The following is a 16304-nucleotide window of genomic DNA, read 5'->3' as shown; positions in this document are numbered from 1 at the left end:
AACTGTTTGTAGGAGGGCTATTTGCGGGCATTCTGACGTACTGATGACAGCCACATCTAGGAGAGCGTGTGACATTGCTCAACCTAATCTCTCTCTCTCTCTCTCTCTCTCTCTCTCTCTACCTCCCTACCCACACACACACACACACACACACACACATATATATATATAAGTTAAGAGAGTTGAGAGAATTTTTAAAGTCAAATATTTACCTCCGATACGAAACAAAGATCGGCACAGGTTGAGAACACACAGACAGTCAATCCACGCACAACGGTAAAGCTGATCGAGATGAATAAAAAGGCATTGGAAGCAAACATTTTCTGCAACTTTCGTTATCTGGAAGGGCGACAGTGATTGCCTCCCTTCACAAGCGTGTGTTGTGCAGCAGGTGAGAGAATGAAATGTTCAAGTCTGAAGAGAAAAAAAAAATCATGTTATGTTTCATTATCCGGTTGAGAATTGTGATCTGGTGCATTAACCCGCAACGCTAGAAACAAGGATATTCGTTTCGTGAAATGTTAACATGCCATTGGTGTTGAACTGAAAGTGATCACTGTCGGGTTGTTCGACTTCCCGCTCGCCTCTCTAAAAAAAGTGTCACTGTGCAAATATATTACCCTATTTTTGTAATAAGTGACAACGATTTTAAGTATATTATGGTGTCCTTGCCTAATGTAGTTGTTGAAAAGGAACAAAGCATTCCAGACTGATGTGGGATTAGAGAGAGAGAGAGAGAGTGAGAGATGGGACGGGGGTGGGGGGTTGATCATGGGTTGTTTCCCTTCTGTCTGGTGTTTGTCGCAAAATGGGAGAAAAACATCAACCTGTTTTATTCTTTCTAATAATCAAGATTATTCAGTGACTGAAATCATATTAAAGTGAGATAATGATCGATCTGGGGAAGAGTAATAAAACAAAACATGAATTTGTGTGTGTTCTTGTACGACTGGCGACATGTTGCTATGGGCAACCAGTTCCGCTTTCAGCGTTTTGAGGAAAGAAGTGTTTGTGATGTGTTTGATTCTTTGAAAAATATGTCTTAAATCAAAACCTGTTCCAAGATAAGTTCAAAATGACAGACATATTGTGTAGATGGCTCAACGACGAGCTCAGCATTTCCCAGAGAGTTGGTGTGTTGTTTATTTTTTAGTTGAATCATTTATTCCCAGCAATGTGCACTTGTATCACACATTGGGACTATCATTATGGCAGCGTGCAGGAATCATGTTATGTGGATGAATTTGGAGTTTATGTCCGGACGTTGTGTGTGTGTGTGTGTGTGTGTGTGTGTGTGTGTGTTCCTTTCAGCTCATTTTCTTGATTCAGTACCATGACCAGATCATGATCACAGCCTTGATGATGCTAGATGTTAAATGTGTTCACACACAATCATGTGCAGAATAATTTCTGTTTCTCTGACCCTCACTGTCAGTCTGTCTGTATCCCCTCTTTGACACAGGCTTTCTATAATGCATAATTAAAGTTTCAAGAGCCCTGTACATTGTGTGTGTGTGTGTGTGTGTGTGTGTGTGTGTGTGTGTGTGTTTTATTTATTGTATTGTATTCTGTTGTATTAATCTTTGTCACAGCAAATTTCTCTGGGCTCCTATCCCCAGGGAAAGTGCGTCGCAACAGTGCAGTGCCACCGATTTTTTCTCTCTCCTCTTTTTTTTCTGTCTTAACATGTGTTTGTTTTCCTTTCAAAGTAGATTTTACAGCAGAATTTTGACAGGGGACACCCTTTTGTTGCTATAGGTTATTTTATGTGTGTAGGTTGTTTTATGTATGCTGAGTGCATGCTATACATGATGCCTGTTTATTGTCTCATCATCTCAATGGCAAGCAATCAGACGCCACCTAAGGTCTTGTGGAGGGGGAGAAAATACTGGCGAATTTGGGGTTTGGTCTAGTGCATTCAGATTGTCTTGTTTCCTGGGCAGTCACATTACCACTAAGCACCACTCAATAAAAAACACACCAAAAAACAACTTTATACACAGTTAAATGTCAATGAAATAACTATTCTTGGATATGTAACTTCTTGAGGGCCATTCAATAGGTGGACATCTTTTCTGTTAGTTTTATAAATGACATGAATGCTATAGAATGATACAAACATAAAAGAGACAATTTCCATTTTACAGTATTGATGATGATCTTGTAAAGATGTTTTCTTTGACAAATGATATACGAAGTGTTTTCAGAATGATTTCATGAATATTTCTATGTTTCATATTAAGATACTGATGTGAATAACAAAATTGTTTATAAGCATCTGTAAGCATGAAAGAGATTTATAATCTGATGAAGATGATGTATACAGGCTTTTTGTTTCAGAACAAGCTACCTTTGCCAAGGAATTTTCCTCAGGTTACTTGATAGGTGAAGTTCTGAGCAAATATCAACTTCAGGATGACTTTGACCAGTTTTCCACGAGCAGGTAATTATCAGTTTCTATCCCAAACAACCTTATGAAATAAGAACACAGCCTTTCAGTACATATTTCATTTATGAACATGTGTGGACATATGTGTGATACATCTATCCACATGACACTTACGTAAGTATGCAAAAGATACATACTTTGTGACTAAATGTGACATTTATACACAAACATACATACACATTCAAATAAAACACATACAACCACAATTATAGAAACATTTGGATAAACATGCTTGAACACATGCCCACACAAACACACATACATAAACACAAACATGCACAGACACATACAGACACACATACAGACACACATACAGACACACATGCACACATGGACACATGCACACAGACATGCACACATGCATGCACACATTCATACATGTTTGCATATATATGCACATATTCATGCACATGTGCACAAGCACACACACATGCACACACACACATGCACACACACTTGCATATGCACACATTCATGCATATGCATACATTCATGTACACAGACACAGACACAGACACACACACACACACACACACACACATATTCATGTATGTATGTGCCATCACATGATGGTATTTGTAAAAAAACAAATTGATTTTATTGACAAGTAACATACTTATCAAGACTGAAAGAAGGACTTGGAATCCACTAAAATCTATTAGCTTTGTGTTTATGCTTCTGTATTTTATATCTGTGTCAGTGAGCATCTGTGAATGTGAGTGCATGCATTTGTTTCTTTAAATATATATATATATGTGAATGTGTGTATATGTGTGTGTGTATGTATGTGTGTGTGTTTTCTGTGTGTATGTGTGTGCATATGTGTGTGTCTTAGTGTGTGCATTTGTGTGTGTGCATGAAAGTAAAGTGTGTGTATGTGTCTGTGTGTGACCTGGCCATTGATTTTTTTTTTTTTTTTTTTTTTTTTTAATCAATAGAGCATGATTTTTTCCGAATGATTGAAACTGTCAGCAAACAATGAAACAGACAGACAAACAGACAGACAGGGAGACTGACAGAAAGGAAAAAAAATTGTTCCCCAGGACGGCAGACTCCAAGCTCAACAACTTCACCCGCCTGGAGCCTGTGTTACACCTGCTGGGGATTCCCTTTGACACCAACGTCGCCCGCGATGTGATGACAGAGAAACATGGCATGGCCACTCGCCTGCTGTACCAGATGTACATTGCTCTCACCAACAAGAAGAAGGCCAACCTGACTGGCGTTGCCATGGAAACCCAGCGCCCAGCTGCCCCTGCCAAACTGAACGCCATTGAGAGTGGAATCTATAAGGAGGTAAAGAGCTGTCACCCGTGTTGACCCTTGGGAAAGGGATGTTTGTATATGGTATGTCCGTATTTTCATACTGATGCAATCTTTAAAAGGATGGTGATTACTTTTTTAACAAAATGTGTGGAGTAATGAGTTATAAATACTGAGGTTTGTTTTTTACTGACATTATTTCCAAACTTTTTTTTCTTGTATACAAGTGTGGACGAACACACAGCAGCTAAATTCTGGTGTTTTTTTTTTATGTTCTTTTTTTTTTTTTTTTTTTTAGAATAAGGGATCGTTGCTGGAAAAGCAAAACAACAATTGGTATTGAAGTGTGTTTGCGTATGCTATATTCATTAACTAAATGTATCAGCATAGTCAAAGCCCAATGGCAAAACATGAGAGTCTGTGTTGTGCTTTTTTTTTTTCATTGGGCTTTTTCAGGCTTTTTACAGATCAGTACAATTTTGAGTGTCTGGTGCAATTGCAAGTGAGCTGTGCATAAAGTGATCCCAGTGTCTTTTGTATTGCTAATCAAACGATACAATTAAAAAACCAGTTTTCCTCTTCTGTTTGAACTGTCATATGTTTTCTTCTTGAATGCTGTGTTCAGCAAACTGAGGAGGAGGTAATCCTTGGTTTTGAGCTGCATGTATATATATGATTCAGTGTCACTGTTCAGCTGTCATCATATCAGTTGTAGAACAGTCATGCACTATTGTTTTTCTTTTTCTTTTTATGTGGTAGTCCGATACACTTATGTTAAAAATGTATTGGTCATATTATGTTTGTAGGATAAAATTGCGATGGTTATGTAACAGAATCAAGACATGTTTGTTTTGCCTGCTCACATGTTTGTTTATTTGGTATAAAATATTAAGTGAATAGTAAAGCTTTTGCTTTTTATTCTTTTTATTTTGCTATTTGTCAGTCATATCTTTCATTCAATAGTCACAAGAGGAAATTGTTCACAAGCTGCATGCATGAGCACAGTCGTTTATGTTGCCAAATCTGTAATTTATGAATACAGCTTGCGCTTTCAAAAAGAAGAGACCTGAACAGTTTGTCGCCTTCCCCCCCTGACTGTTGTACACATTTGGCTTTAAATGATACTTTTGAAGATCCGAGAGACTTTAGATAACATTCAGTTCAGATTTCTATGCCCAATTTTTTACCAGTCAGTGAATGAGTGATGGCCTGTATTTTGTTAGCCAGCATGTTTGCCTGAGTTTGTATACTGTGGCTTCCCATGAGTGTGGTCTCTGTCTGCCTGTCTGTCAATTTGTTTTTGCGTACCTTTTCCAGCACCAAACGTTAGAGATTATTTTTCCCTTCAAAGCAATGCACAAAACTATTTATTCCATTGTTAATGTTTTATTTTTTTTGTCTTCCTTTACACGTTCATAGGCTACAGCTCCCACATTCATTCCATGAGCAAGCTTTTACATGAATGACCATTTTTAACTCTGCCATACACCCATACTTTGGAGATATGCATGCTGGGTATGTTTGTGTTTCCATAACCAACTGAACACTTGGTCTTTGACCTGCATATTTCATTTTCTGCATGTATATACACACGGAGGGAATAAAGGCACCATCAGGTCTGCATGTACGTTGTTGACCTGGGAGATCAGAAAAATCACCATGCTTAACCCTCAAAAGGTCCTGGTACTGGAACAGAACCCAGGACACTCAGAAAGTCCAATACCCAAAACTGCCTGGTTATTAGACCTGTCAGATTTCATTCTATTTTTTTACAAGAATTCAAAACAACAAAAAAAGAAAAGAAAAAAGAAGACTTTCTTGGGTTTTCAGAGCATCATTTGCTTATGTTTCAATTTATAAAAAAACAACAACAACCCCCAAAACAAACCCACCAATATCATCTTCAAGATGGCATTGTGTAGAATGCCATACAGGTATGAAATGTTTATTGTGGTTGCTGAACGGGGAGAAGCTTGACATAATGTCTCTTTTCTATGTTTTAGCTATTTACTTGTTTCATGTTTTTTTGTCGGCCTCTTTTTTTCTTTTTGCAAACAATTTGTCATCTATTTTTGTTTTAAGAAGTTTTGGGGTTGACAAGGAATTTGTTAGATTCATTATTGTTGAACTTAAATGTACCCAACACAGGAGTGGTTAAACTTAGTTTTGTTAATGTGGTTACGTTGTTGCTAACCTCTAATTTCATAATTACTGGGGTATGTTATTAGAGTTAGAAGATACAGGAAGCAGTTTCTTGACTTTGTTAGGTACATGAAAAATAGAAACTTAATGGCTTGCTCAGTCTGTTGCAGTAATTCTTACAGAGTATTAGCTTCATACTTTCATCTCAGACTCTTTTACAGCTAGCTCAAGTTAAGGAGTGAAAATGTGTGTGTGTGTGTGTCTGTGTGTCTGTGCGCACACACGCAAGTGTGTGGTGTGTGTGTGCATGCAGATATTTGTGTTTGTATGTGTGTGTGTGTGTGTGTGTGTGTGTCTGTGTGTGTGTGTGTGTGTGTGTACATGTTTGTGTGTCTGTGTGTTTTAATTGTATAATGTTTGTGTGTGTGTTTTTTGATTATTTCAATGATCGTCTTATCAATTGTGGTGGTGTTCTTGGCCCAGTCCATGTCAAAAACGGTATTGTTGAGCATTCACGCTTTCTGTCAAATATGTGATCATAATGATAATTCTGTTTTTGCAAAACATTTTTCTGTGATTAAAAAACAAAATTATCTGTTAATCCAGAATGAAATCTTTTCCGTTTGTTACCCTTTCTGTTTATTGAATCCTGTAATCTCACCTCTCTGTGTAATTTGTTGGGTAATCATAGACTGTCTCATATCTGTCTGTATTACATAAATTTCAGGCATGTTTTGTTAGCTCTTGGCACTCTTTAGTGATCAGATCTCGTTGACTCTGTGCACCTGCTGGTGACATCTCTGTCTGAACATCATTATTCCAGAGGCTCAAGCACATTACACCCCGTCAGACGGATCTGAACCTGGAGCAAGTGGCATCCCGTTTCCATGAGCACCAGATCAAGATGGAGCAAACAGCGTTCCGGGAAAGGCTTATGGAGACGGAAGCGCGACTGAACCAGCAACAGAACCATCGTCAGACGTTGCTGGAGAGACGCCGGATGTTGCATGATCAGCAGAGTGAGATGGTGGCTAAACTGAGGTGAGCATTTGTGTTCGTTTGATTGGTTGACAAGAATGTCTTGAAGTCAGGAGAAAGTGTTTATCTGGTTGCTGAGAATGTCCTGAAGTCAGGAGATATTGTTTAACTGGTCGCTAAGAATGTCCTGAAGTCAGGAGATATTGTTTAACTGGTCGCTACGAATGTCCTGAAGTCAGGAGACATTGTTTAACTGGTCGCTAAGAATGTCCTAAAATCAGGAGATGTTGTTTAACTGGTCGCTACCCATGTCCTGAAGTCAGAAGATATTGTTTAACTGGTTGCTAAGAATGTCCTGAAGTCACGAGATATTTTTTAACTGGTCACTGAGAATGTCCTGAAGTCAGAAGATATTGTTTAACTGGTTGCTAAGAATGTCCTGAAGTCATGAGATATTTTTTAACTGGTCACTGAGAATGTCCTGAAGTCACGAGATATTTTTTAACTGGTCACTGAGAATGTCCTGAAGTCATGAGATATTGTTTAACTGGTCACTAAGAATGTCCTGAAGTCATGAGATATTGTTTAACTGGTCACTAAGAATGTCCTGAAGTCATGAGATAACTGGTCACTAAGAATGTCCTGAAGTCATGAGATACTGTTTAACGGGTCGCTAAGAATGTCCTGAAGTCATGAGATATTGTTTAACTGGTCGCTAAGAATGTTCTGGTCATGAGATACTGTTTAACTGGGTGCTAAGAATGTCCTGAAGTCATGAGATAGCGTTAAACTGGTTGCTGAGAATGTCCTGAAGTCAGAAGAAACTGTTTAACTTGTTGCTATGAAGATCCTGAAATCAGGAGATTACGTTTATTCACCTGGTAGCAACGAATGTCTCAAAGTCAGGAGATTCTGTTTATCTGGTAGCTAAGAATGTCCTGAAGTCGAGAGAGAGAGAGAGAGAGAGAGAGAGAGAGAGACAAGACAAGACAAATTCTTTATTTCGAGGATAATAGATAAGCACTGGTGTGCTTTTTTTTACACAGAGAGAGAGAGAGAGAGAGAGAGAGAGGAAAAATATCTTGTATCAAAGATGTGCCAAACATTATTCTAGAGTGTGTGTGTGTGTGTGTGTGCGTGTGTGTGTGTGTGTGTGTGTGAATCTAGTATTTTTTTTTTTTCAATTAACTGGTCTTAAATATTTGTGTGTTTGTTAGTGTTTTTAATAATGAATATCTTTCCCTTTCTCTTTCCTTTTTTTTCTATTTCCTGTTTTGTGATTGTTGTTGTTGTTTTTCATTTTCTTTTATTGTTCTCTCTATTGTTCTTTCTCTTTTCTTTTTTTTGTTCTTGAAATAAGGAACATGCTTTTCTTTTTTCCATTAAACAAATGTACTTGAACATGGACCAGAGGGTTAAATGTAATCTCTTTTTATAAAACTTTTTTTGTGATTCAAGGGCAGCGAAGGTGAACATACCCAAGGCACCGGCAAGACCAGGCAAAACTTTGGAAGAGTTGAGAACGCTGAGAATGAAAAAAGAGGCAGAGGTAAATCTGTTTTAAGAAGCAGCTTGTTCACCGTTTTGCAAGTGTATTTCAAATAACTGTCTGGAACATCTTGATTGTGCAGTTGGCACTGAATGAATGCATGCATGAAGTGATGCCAAAAGACTAAATTCTGTGAGTTTTGAGACAATGAAGTTGTGTCGTATGTCAAAGTGATATAAAATTGATATACTGAACAGATCTGAATTTGCATCACAGCTGTAAGGAGCCTATTGTTTAAGATAATATGACATGAACTGTGTTACTTTGCAGGTTGGTGATTTTTTGGTTGGTTGTTGTTATTGTTGTTATTATTGTTTTCCAGACGTGACAAGAGTTTTGTGTTGAATGTGATTGAAATTTTTATGTAGTAGGGCAGGCCTGATATGGCCCTGTGTAGTCAGCTAGACTATAAACAGAAATGTCAGTGTCAAGCTATTGATGTTTTTATTTAGTTGGGGGTTGTCCTGATATGGCCCTGTTTTGTTTGTTTGTTTGTTTTTGTGTGTGTGTGTGCTTAGAGTTGACTTCATGAAGATTTTGCGCCTCATAAATATTATTATTATTATTAGTAGTAGTAGTATTTTTATGCATTTATCTTTTTTTTTTTTTTAATTTCTTTATTTCTTTATAAAAATTTTTTTTCAAGGCCTGACTAAGTGTGTTGGGTTATGCTGCTGGTCAAGCATCTGCTTGGCAGATGTGGTGTAGCATATATGGATTTGACCGAACACAGTGATGCCTTCTTGAGCTACTGATACTGATACTGGCCCTGTGTAGTCACCTAGACTATAAGCCATAGTGTCAGTGTCAAGCTAAGTGAATGGAACCCACAAACAGACCTACTGACTCTCACTGAATGACTTGATGACTCACACTCTCAAAGATGCGATGCCTACACAGTTTAAACACTCAACAATACAGCCAGTCAAGGCAAGGATCAATGAAACCTCTCATGCTGACAGTAAGAATCTGTGATGCCACTGGATATAGCCAACAAAACTTACAACAACCTGCCTCCCCTCTCTCTACTTTCCCCTGACTTCCCTCCAATCTTTCAGAAAGAAAATGCATTTCACACCCACACTTGCATTACAATGTGTTTTCCCATTTATAAGTATTTGATTGACATGTGAGTCCCTGAGTATGCATGACAAAATAAGAATCCAATACCAATACAGTGCTTTTGTTTTATTTTGTAAAGCCTACATGTACATTTGAATTCATCTAATGGCAGAAATTATTTATTCATTCACTTGTGTCCAGATTTTGAAAATGTATTCTAGAAAGAGAAAAAAAAATGCTTGACAGATTTCATTAACACTGTGTCAGATTCCTACCTGTCTTCATTTAAAAACAACAACAACTGTTTATTATACTCTTGTGGATGTTATAAGGCATGTTTGTGAACATGTCTTTTTTTTATTTCCTCTTTTCAGAGTACAATGAAAGCTATCACTGACTTCGAAAACAAGTTGAATATGATCAATCCTGCTGATCAATCAAGGTAATCTATATTTTCCCATGTATGTTGAATGCCTGAATAGTTTTCAGTTGCTTTTATGCATGTACATACACACACACACACACACACACACACACACACACACACACACACATATAAGTGTGTGTGTGTGTGTGTGTGTGCGTGTGTGTGTGAGCATGTATAAGTGTACCTGTGTCTGTGTGGGTGTGTTAATGTGTGTGTTCTTATTTTGAAGTTTGGGTGTGTTCTTATATTTGATCATGGAAGCAAAAGTTTCTAAGCTTTGACAAATTTCACCAATAAAAGTCTGTTAAGATGAAAAAAAAGTCAATGAAAGTGAAATTATCATAGATGAGACCAAGGGTCTAAATATCAAGAGGAAAAAGTAAATGACGAAAACAAATAAATTCTTCTTCGTCTTCTTTCTTAACTTGGTGAAGAGCTGCACAGAAGAACTGTTAGCTAGATTCTTCCACATGTAAAGAATTCCTGAATATATAAAGAAAAAAATCCCACAGCGAAATGAAAAAAAAAAGACTTTCTATCCCTTCCTTCCTGCTGCAGTGATCAGCTTGATGTTGCCTACATCCTGAAGAGAGAGGAGGACAGAGCTGACACCCTCAACTTCATCAAAGTGTCCTCCAATGATGAGTACATCGGCAAGATCCGCAAACGTCTCAACGATGATGCCTCTGCTCGAGAGATACGAGAAAAGCGCAGACGGAAAGTTCTGGGAGAGCAGATGGCAACCCATGAAGCGCAGGAGGTCAGTATACAATTCCAGTGCTGCAGCCTGGAAGCAGGGCACGGAGGGTGTCAACAAAAGAGGGACAGCAGTAGCGACAGGAATGATGATCATGGCGGTGACTGATGATGATTTAGAAATACCCCTTGACTTAATTAAAGAGATACAGAAAGTAACACAGAATTTTTTTGGTCCAAGTGTTGCATTCAAAACTCTGAAAATTCATAAGAAAATCCAGAAATTTTACAACTTGCTTGGACAAATTACTTCATTGACCACACAGGGAATATAATAATTTCTCAATACAATTATCTATAGAAATGAAGCACACCCTTTTTGGATATACTCCCGAGACTTAAAAAAGAGTTAGCAACATAAATCTGTCTATCTATCTATCTATCTATCTATATCTATCTATCTACCTGTCCATCTATCTCTCTATGTGTGTGTGTATGTGTGTGTGTATGTGTGTGTATGTGTGTGTGTGTGCGTGTGTGTGTGTGTGTGTGTATAACTTTCTCTCAAACTTTTTTTCCTCAGGAGGCTCGTCGGGAAGAGATGATGGTGAGCCGCCTGATGCGTCAGTCGCAGCAGGAACGCCGCATCTCTGTGCAGCTGCTGCAGACCCGACACGAGAAAGAGATCATCCGCAACAACCGCATCATGCGGGAGCAGCTGTACCAGGAGCGACGACTGCGTGACTATGAAGACGCTCTCAGCAGAGAAGCAGTCAGTTGTTTTTTTTCCAGTGCTGTAGTGAATTCTAAGTTTTGTGTAGCAACTTAGCCATTATCAGTGTTGATCGAGAATGCTATGTTTTTTGTAGCAACTCACCATCAAGCTGTGCAGTCCCAGTTTCCCAGTACTTTGCTCATAGATCGCTTCAGTGTGGATATTGCCTGTCACCAGGTGTCCAGTTCTTAGGGAAGGCAGTAATGAAAATGCCCAGGCTAAACATGTTGTCCAAGACAGTCCATCAAAAGTAGGAATTTATGGCAAGTGACTTGTGTCCGAGTCTAAATGCATTCTAAACAGGCTGAAATGTAGTCCAGCGATTTCACAAGACTGTACTTCCTATGCAACAGACTTTGTGAAAGAAAAACTGCTTTGTTTTGCTTTTTTTTTTTTCAGTACTGCCATTGATTAGAAAGAATATCTCATGACAGAAGGTACCCATTAGAAGTGTATAATAATGATTAAGCTCTGAAAAAAAAATCTGTTTCACTTGACAGATGATTTTAGATTTGACAGATTCAGTTAGAAGCGAGCTTGAATATGCGCTATTACAAGTACTGCTGATATCACAATACTTTAAGTCTGGTGCTTTTTAAAGATAGCAACTTGTTAGTTGTCAAGCAAATGCATGACACATGATTGCGCTTTTTTGTGATGCCCTCTGGATGCAAATAAACCAGTGAATCTTCTGCCAAAAATCAAGTAAGGACTACCACAACATAAACATGTCACCAGATTTCTTGACGATGTTTAGGCCTAGCAGATTGAACGGAAAAGAGACGGAGTGAATGAAAAAAGCTGAAAAGGCAGGTAAATGTCCTTGACATTTTTGTTTCCAATTGACCTCTGGCTGATTGTGGAACGTTTTGTTTGATAACTATGATGATACATTTGTGTTAAAAACATGTGTGATTTTTTGCCAGGCTCTCTAGGATTTAACCCCTTTCCTACCTTTCCTTTCCCTTGCCTTTGTTTAGCTTAGCTTGTCCTATCTGTCCTGTCTGTGTTTGATTGATTGCTCTGTACACTTGTTTAGCGTCAGTGACATGTAATTATTGTGTTGCTTACTTTCATGAACGATTATGTTTTAAAAATGAATGTGCTTTATGTATTTAATGTTATATGTACTTGAGCCAAAAGACAAATTTCTGTACATTTACAACAATAAAGTTGTATCTTATCATCTGGTCTGATCTGATCTGATCTGATCTTTCATTTGATCTGATCTGATCTTGTCTTGCCATGCCTGGCCTTGCCTTGCCTTGCCTAACCTTACCTTATCCTATCCTATCCATTCTTACCTTACCCTATCCAGTCCTATCCTACCTTAACTTAATCTATCCTATCCTATCCTATCTTATACTTCCCTTCCCTTACTTTACCTTATGCTATCCTATCATGTCTATCTTTACCTCACCTCACCTCACCTCACCTCACCTTATCACGGCTGCTCTGTGCCCCCTCAGGAGCTGGTGCGGCTGAACAAGGAGGAGTACAGGAACCAGATCCAGCAGGAGGAAGAGCAGCACGCCAAGATTGCTGCCCAGCGAGCCGAGGAGCGCTACCGGCACCACTACAATTCCTGCAATGACATTATCAGTCAGATCGTCGACTTTGCTTGTAAAGTCGCAGAGTATCAGCAGCTGACAGAGAAGTGAGTGTGTTGTGTGTGTATCTGTGTGTGTGTGTGAGTGGGTGGGTGTGGGTGTGCAGGTGTGTTTGTGTGTGTGTGGGTGGGTGGGTTGGAGGGTGTGTTTGTGTGTGTGTGTGTGTGTTTGTGTGTTGTGGGTGGGAAGGGTAGGTTGGTTGATGGGTGTGTTTGTGTGTGTGTGTTGTGGATAGGTGAGGGTGGCTGGATAAGTTTGCGTGTGTGTGGATGGGTATGGTGTGTGTATGTGGTGTGTGTGTGTATGTGGCATGTGTGTGTGTGTGTGTGTGTGTGTGTGACATCGCATGACTGTGGGGTTTGTAGACAACACCAACATGACGCAGCAGAGTCATGCCTTTGAGAACCACAAACAAGTCATTCGCTCCCTTTGCTTTCTTTCCCTTCCCCTCACTGCCCGCCCCCTCCCCTCCCCCCCCCTCCCCCCCCCCCCCCCCACACTGCAGGCACCTGCCCAACAAGCTGATCCAGGACTGGACAGTGCTGTTTGTCAGTGGCTGCCCCCTGTATGAAACTGAACAGCAGGAGTCCATGGAACAGATCATCGATCAGAGCGAAGAAGAAGAACAACGCCAGGGGTTGCTAGACGAAGTGGACTTCAAGGAATACAAGGTATGGAGCGGTCGGTGATGGAGGAAGTCTGAGAGTAGTATAAGGGATGGGGGTTCTATATGTAACGGATTTAAGCGCCCATAAGGCGCAACAATGCCTTCAACCATAAAAACGAAAAACCCGCGCGATCGGCTTAAAAAGGTGTATGGAGAGCCAAATCACTAGATAAAAAAATGATGGTTAAATATGTGTATGGAGAGCCAAATGGTCATGGGGGTTCTGGTTCATAAGAGAGGAGGTATCAAGTGGGTCAACCGTTCACATATGAACGTTTGGCCTAGTTAGCTTTTTGGATGGTTTACCATCTTGAATATCAAATAGATTTTTCTTTCCGTTAAACAACTGAGTTTTGTGTTTCGATTTTATGTCTGTTTTCATTGCATTGAATTTTTCAACTTCAGCCAGAATGAGACTAAATTCTTCATCGCTTATTTTATCATCTTCTAATGCTTTTGAAGATCATTTATAGTGTTCAGTTTTGACTCGGCCAACACGCGAATCTCGTTGTGCTTCATAGCTTGTGACATTAATTTTTTATGAATAAATTTACAAGTTAAACCAACCACACCAAGGAGACCAGCTCCCACTTCTATTCCAATAGCTACGGGAGCAGCGGCGACACTCAACAGTAATCCAACACCCGATGCCCCAAGGGCGAGACTAAGAGTCGTCAGCGTTGTATCCGCGGCTGTAGCGATATTTACACCGCGTTTATATTTTTTATAAAATAAAGTTCTTTCCTCACGCTCTTTTTCGAGGTTGTTTTTTATATTCGATATCTCTCGTAGGCGAAACTCCATTATTCTATAGTAATCATTTTTTGTTTTTAAATTATGGTAACAGGATGAGGAGAGTAGCGCAGTCTTTTAAGCTGAAGAGGTCCGATGTGAATAAAGTCGAGAGATATTTTATCTAACGATGGACGTTTGATGACACCTTCGAGCGAGAATTCTATAGAGGGATCGGGTTGATCAGATGGGCCAACCACTGGAATTTTGATGGTAATTCTCAAGAGTTTATTTTTAAGATTTCCAGGCCATTTTATCTGCAACCCTTTTAAAACTTCTACAAAATCATCTGGCACCCCACTAAGGAGTATATCTAAAACGATAGTTGACCCCTGAATAGGCGGCTCAAAATCAAACTCTTTAATTAACCGCAGTGTACCAGTCTTTTTACCTTTCATACCAATAACATATCCAAAGTCGTCGCTGTTAACGACGATTAGATCTTTACGTGTATGATAGGAAGCCAACAGTTTACCACTATTTTGTATTTTTTGTAGAGCGTGATTTCTTCCAATACTAACATAGGGTTGTTTTATTTCAAAATCTAAATCCCAGTTATCCACCGGATAAGGTACCCACGTATCATCGTCGGAAAGAACAAGATGATGTGGTTCGTTCACAACAACACCGTCAACGTTCACGTCTGCAAGTTCGCTGAATTTGTTGACACCACCATTACTCGTTATTTCTTTTCTTTTGTACGTTCCTTCAGAAAGTTGGAAGGCGTACAACTGATTTTCTATTCCCGACACATCAAATCCGTCTGTATCTCCGAGATCAACCAAACCGAGCGTAGTGCAGGGTTTGATATTATGTGTTCCTGGCCCTCCAGGATCAACCATTTCTAATATTTATAGTATATTCTAAATATTCAAATTGGTGCAACGTAGTCTTCTAAAGGAAATATTTTGAGGAAGACGGGGGTGGATCCAAAAACTCACTGCTTTCTGTTTTGTGGCAATACCTTCAAGCGAGAATTCTATATGACTACCCTGTGGTATAATATCATAGGGCATAGCATCTTGTTTTTCAATGGTGATTCTCAGGGGTTGATTTGCAAGATTTTTGGGCCATTTAATGTAAAACCATTGAAAAACTTCTACAAAATCATCAGGCTCTTCACCGAGAATTACATCATAAATAATACGGAAACGGAAGCCCCACAAACTATTTAGCTCATAAAAATGTATTCCAAATACAGATTTAACCTTCGAGTGTTTCTTAAGCACATAACACCTCTTCTGGTATTTTACTAAATTTACATCAAACGCTCTTAAATCAGCGAACATCCAGCCACTGTTTTTTATTCTATAATTATTATTTTCTTCTTTGGTAATGTAAGGTGATTCAATTTTAAAATCTATTATCCACTTGTCGAGGGGTTTTAGCTGCCATGTACCGTTTAAACGAACAAGTTGATAGGGCTCATCATTGACAACATCATCCTCACTCACGATATCACCAATTTTTACTTCTTTTCTTTTGTACGTTCCTTCAGAAAGCTGGAATGCGTACAACTGATTTTCTTTTCCCGGCACATCAAATCCCTCTGTATCTCCGAGATCAACTAAACTGAGCGTAGTGCAGGGTTCAACCATATCTTATATGTAATGTAATATTTAAATAATCAATAGAAACGGGATTATGATTTTCATCTACTATAGAAAGTGTTAAACGTGGTAAATCTCCATGAGAAAGTCTTTTGTATTGGGGTGATGTCAACGTGGTTGTTCGACCACCCCCGCATCTTTCATTTTCTACTGGGATTGATTGTAACAACGTAGAAGGCAATCCGTTATAGAAATTATCGGTGGTACTAATTTGAGAGAGGTGAATGTAAAGTGCTTTATGTATCGCGAGCCGCGGATGCCTGTTTCCTATCACCATTATTCCC

General features: G+C 39.0%; 1 protein-coding gene across 1 annotated transcript in view; it reads left to right on the top strand.

The window, feature by feature from the left end:
- Positions 1 to 972: 972 nt before the first annotated feature.
- LOC143280352 (sperm flagellar protein 2-like) overlaps positions 973 to 16304 on the top strand; it is a 51334-nt gene continuing 36002 nt past the window's right edge. The window contains exons 1-10 of the mRNA XM_076584986.1: positions 973 to 1133; positions 2341 to 2443; positions 3493 to 3745; positions 6678 to 6895; positions 8291 to 8381; positions 9818 to 9885; positions 10429 to 10630; positions 11150 to 11338; positions 12811 to 12998; positions 13457 to 13622. Of these exons, the coding sequence (XP_076441101.1) occupies positions 1076 to 1133; positions 2341 to 2443; positions 3493 to 3745; positions 6678 to 6895; positions 8291 to 8381; positions 9818 to 9885; positions 10429 to 10630; positions 11150 to 11338; positions 12811 to 12998; positions 13457 to 13622 (1536 nt within the window). The 5' untranslated portion in view covers positions 973 to 1075. The remainder of the gene's footprint in view (positions 1134 to 2340; positions 2444 to 3492; positions 3746 to 6677; positions 6896 to 8290; positions 8382 to 9817; positions 9886 to 10428; positions 10631 to 11149; positions 11339 to 12810; positions 12999 to 13456; positions 13623 to 16304) is intronic.

This window comes from Babylonia areolata, chromosome 3, assembly GCF_041734735.1.
Source record: "Babylonia areolata isolate BAREFJ2019XMU chromosome 3, ASM4173473v1, whole genome shotgun sequence".
NCBI classification, from domain to species: domain Eukaryota; kingdom Metazoa; phylum Mollusca; class Gastropoda; order Neogastropoda; family Buccinidae; genus Babylonia; species Babylonia areolata.
The sequence above is the reverse complement of the archived record's forward strand: the minus strand, read 5'-3'. Positions and strand labels throughout refer to the sequence as shown.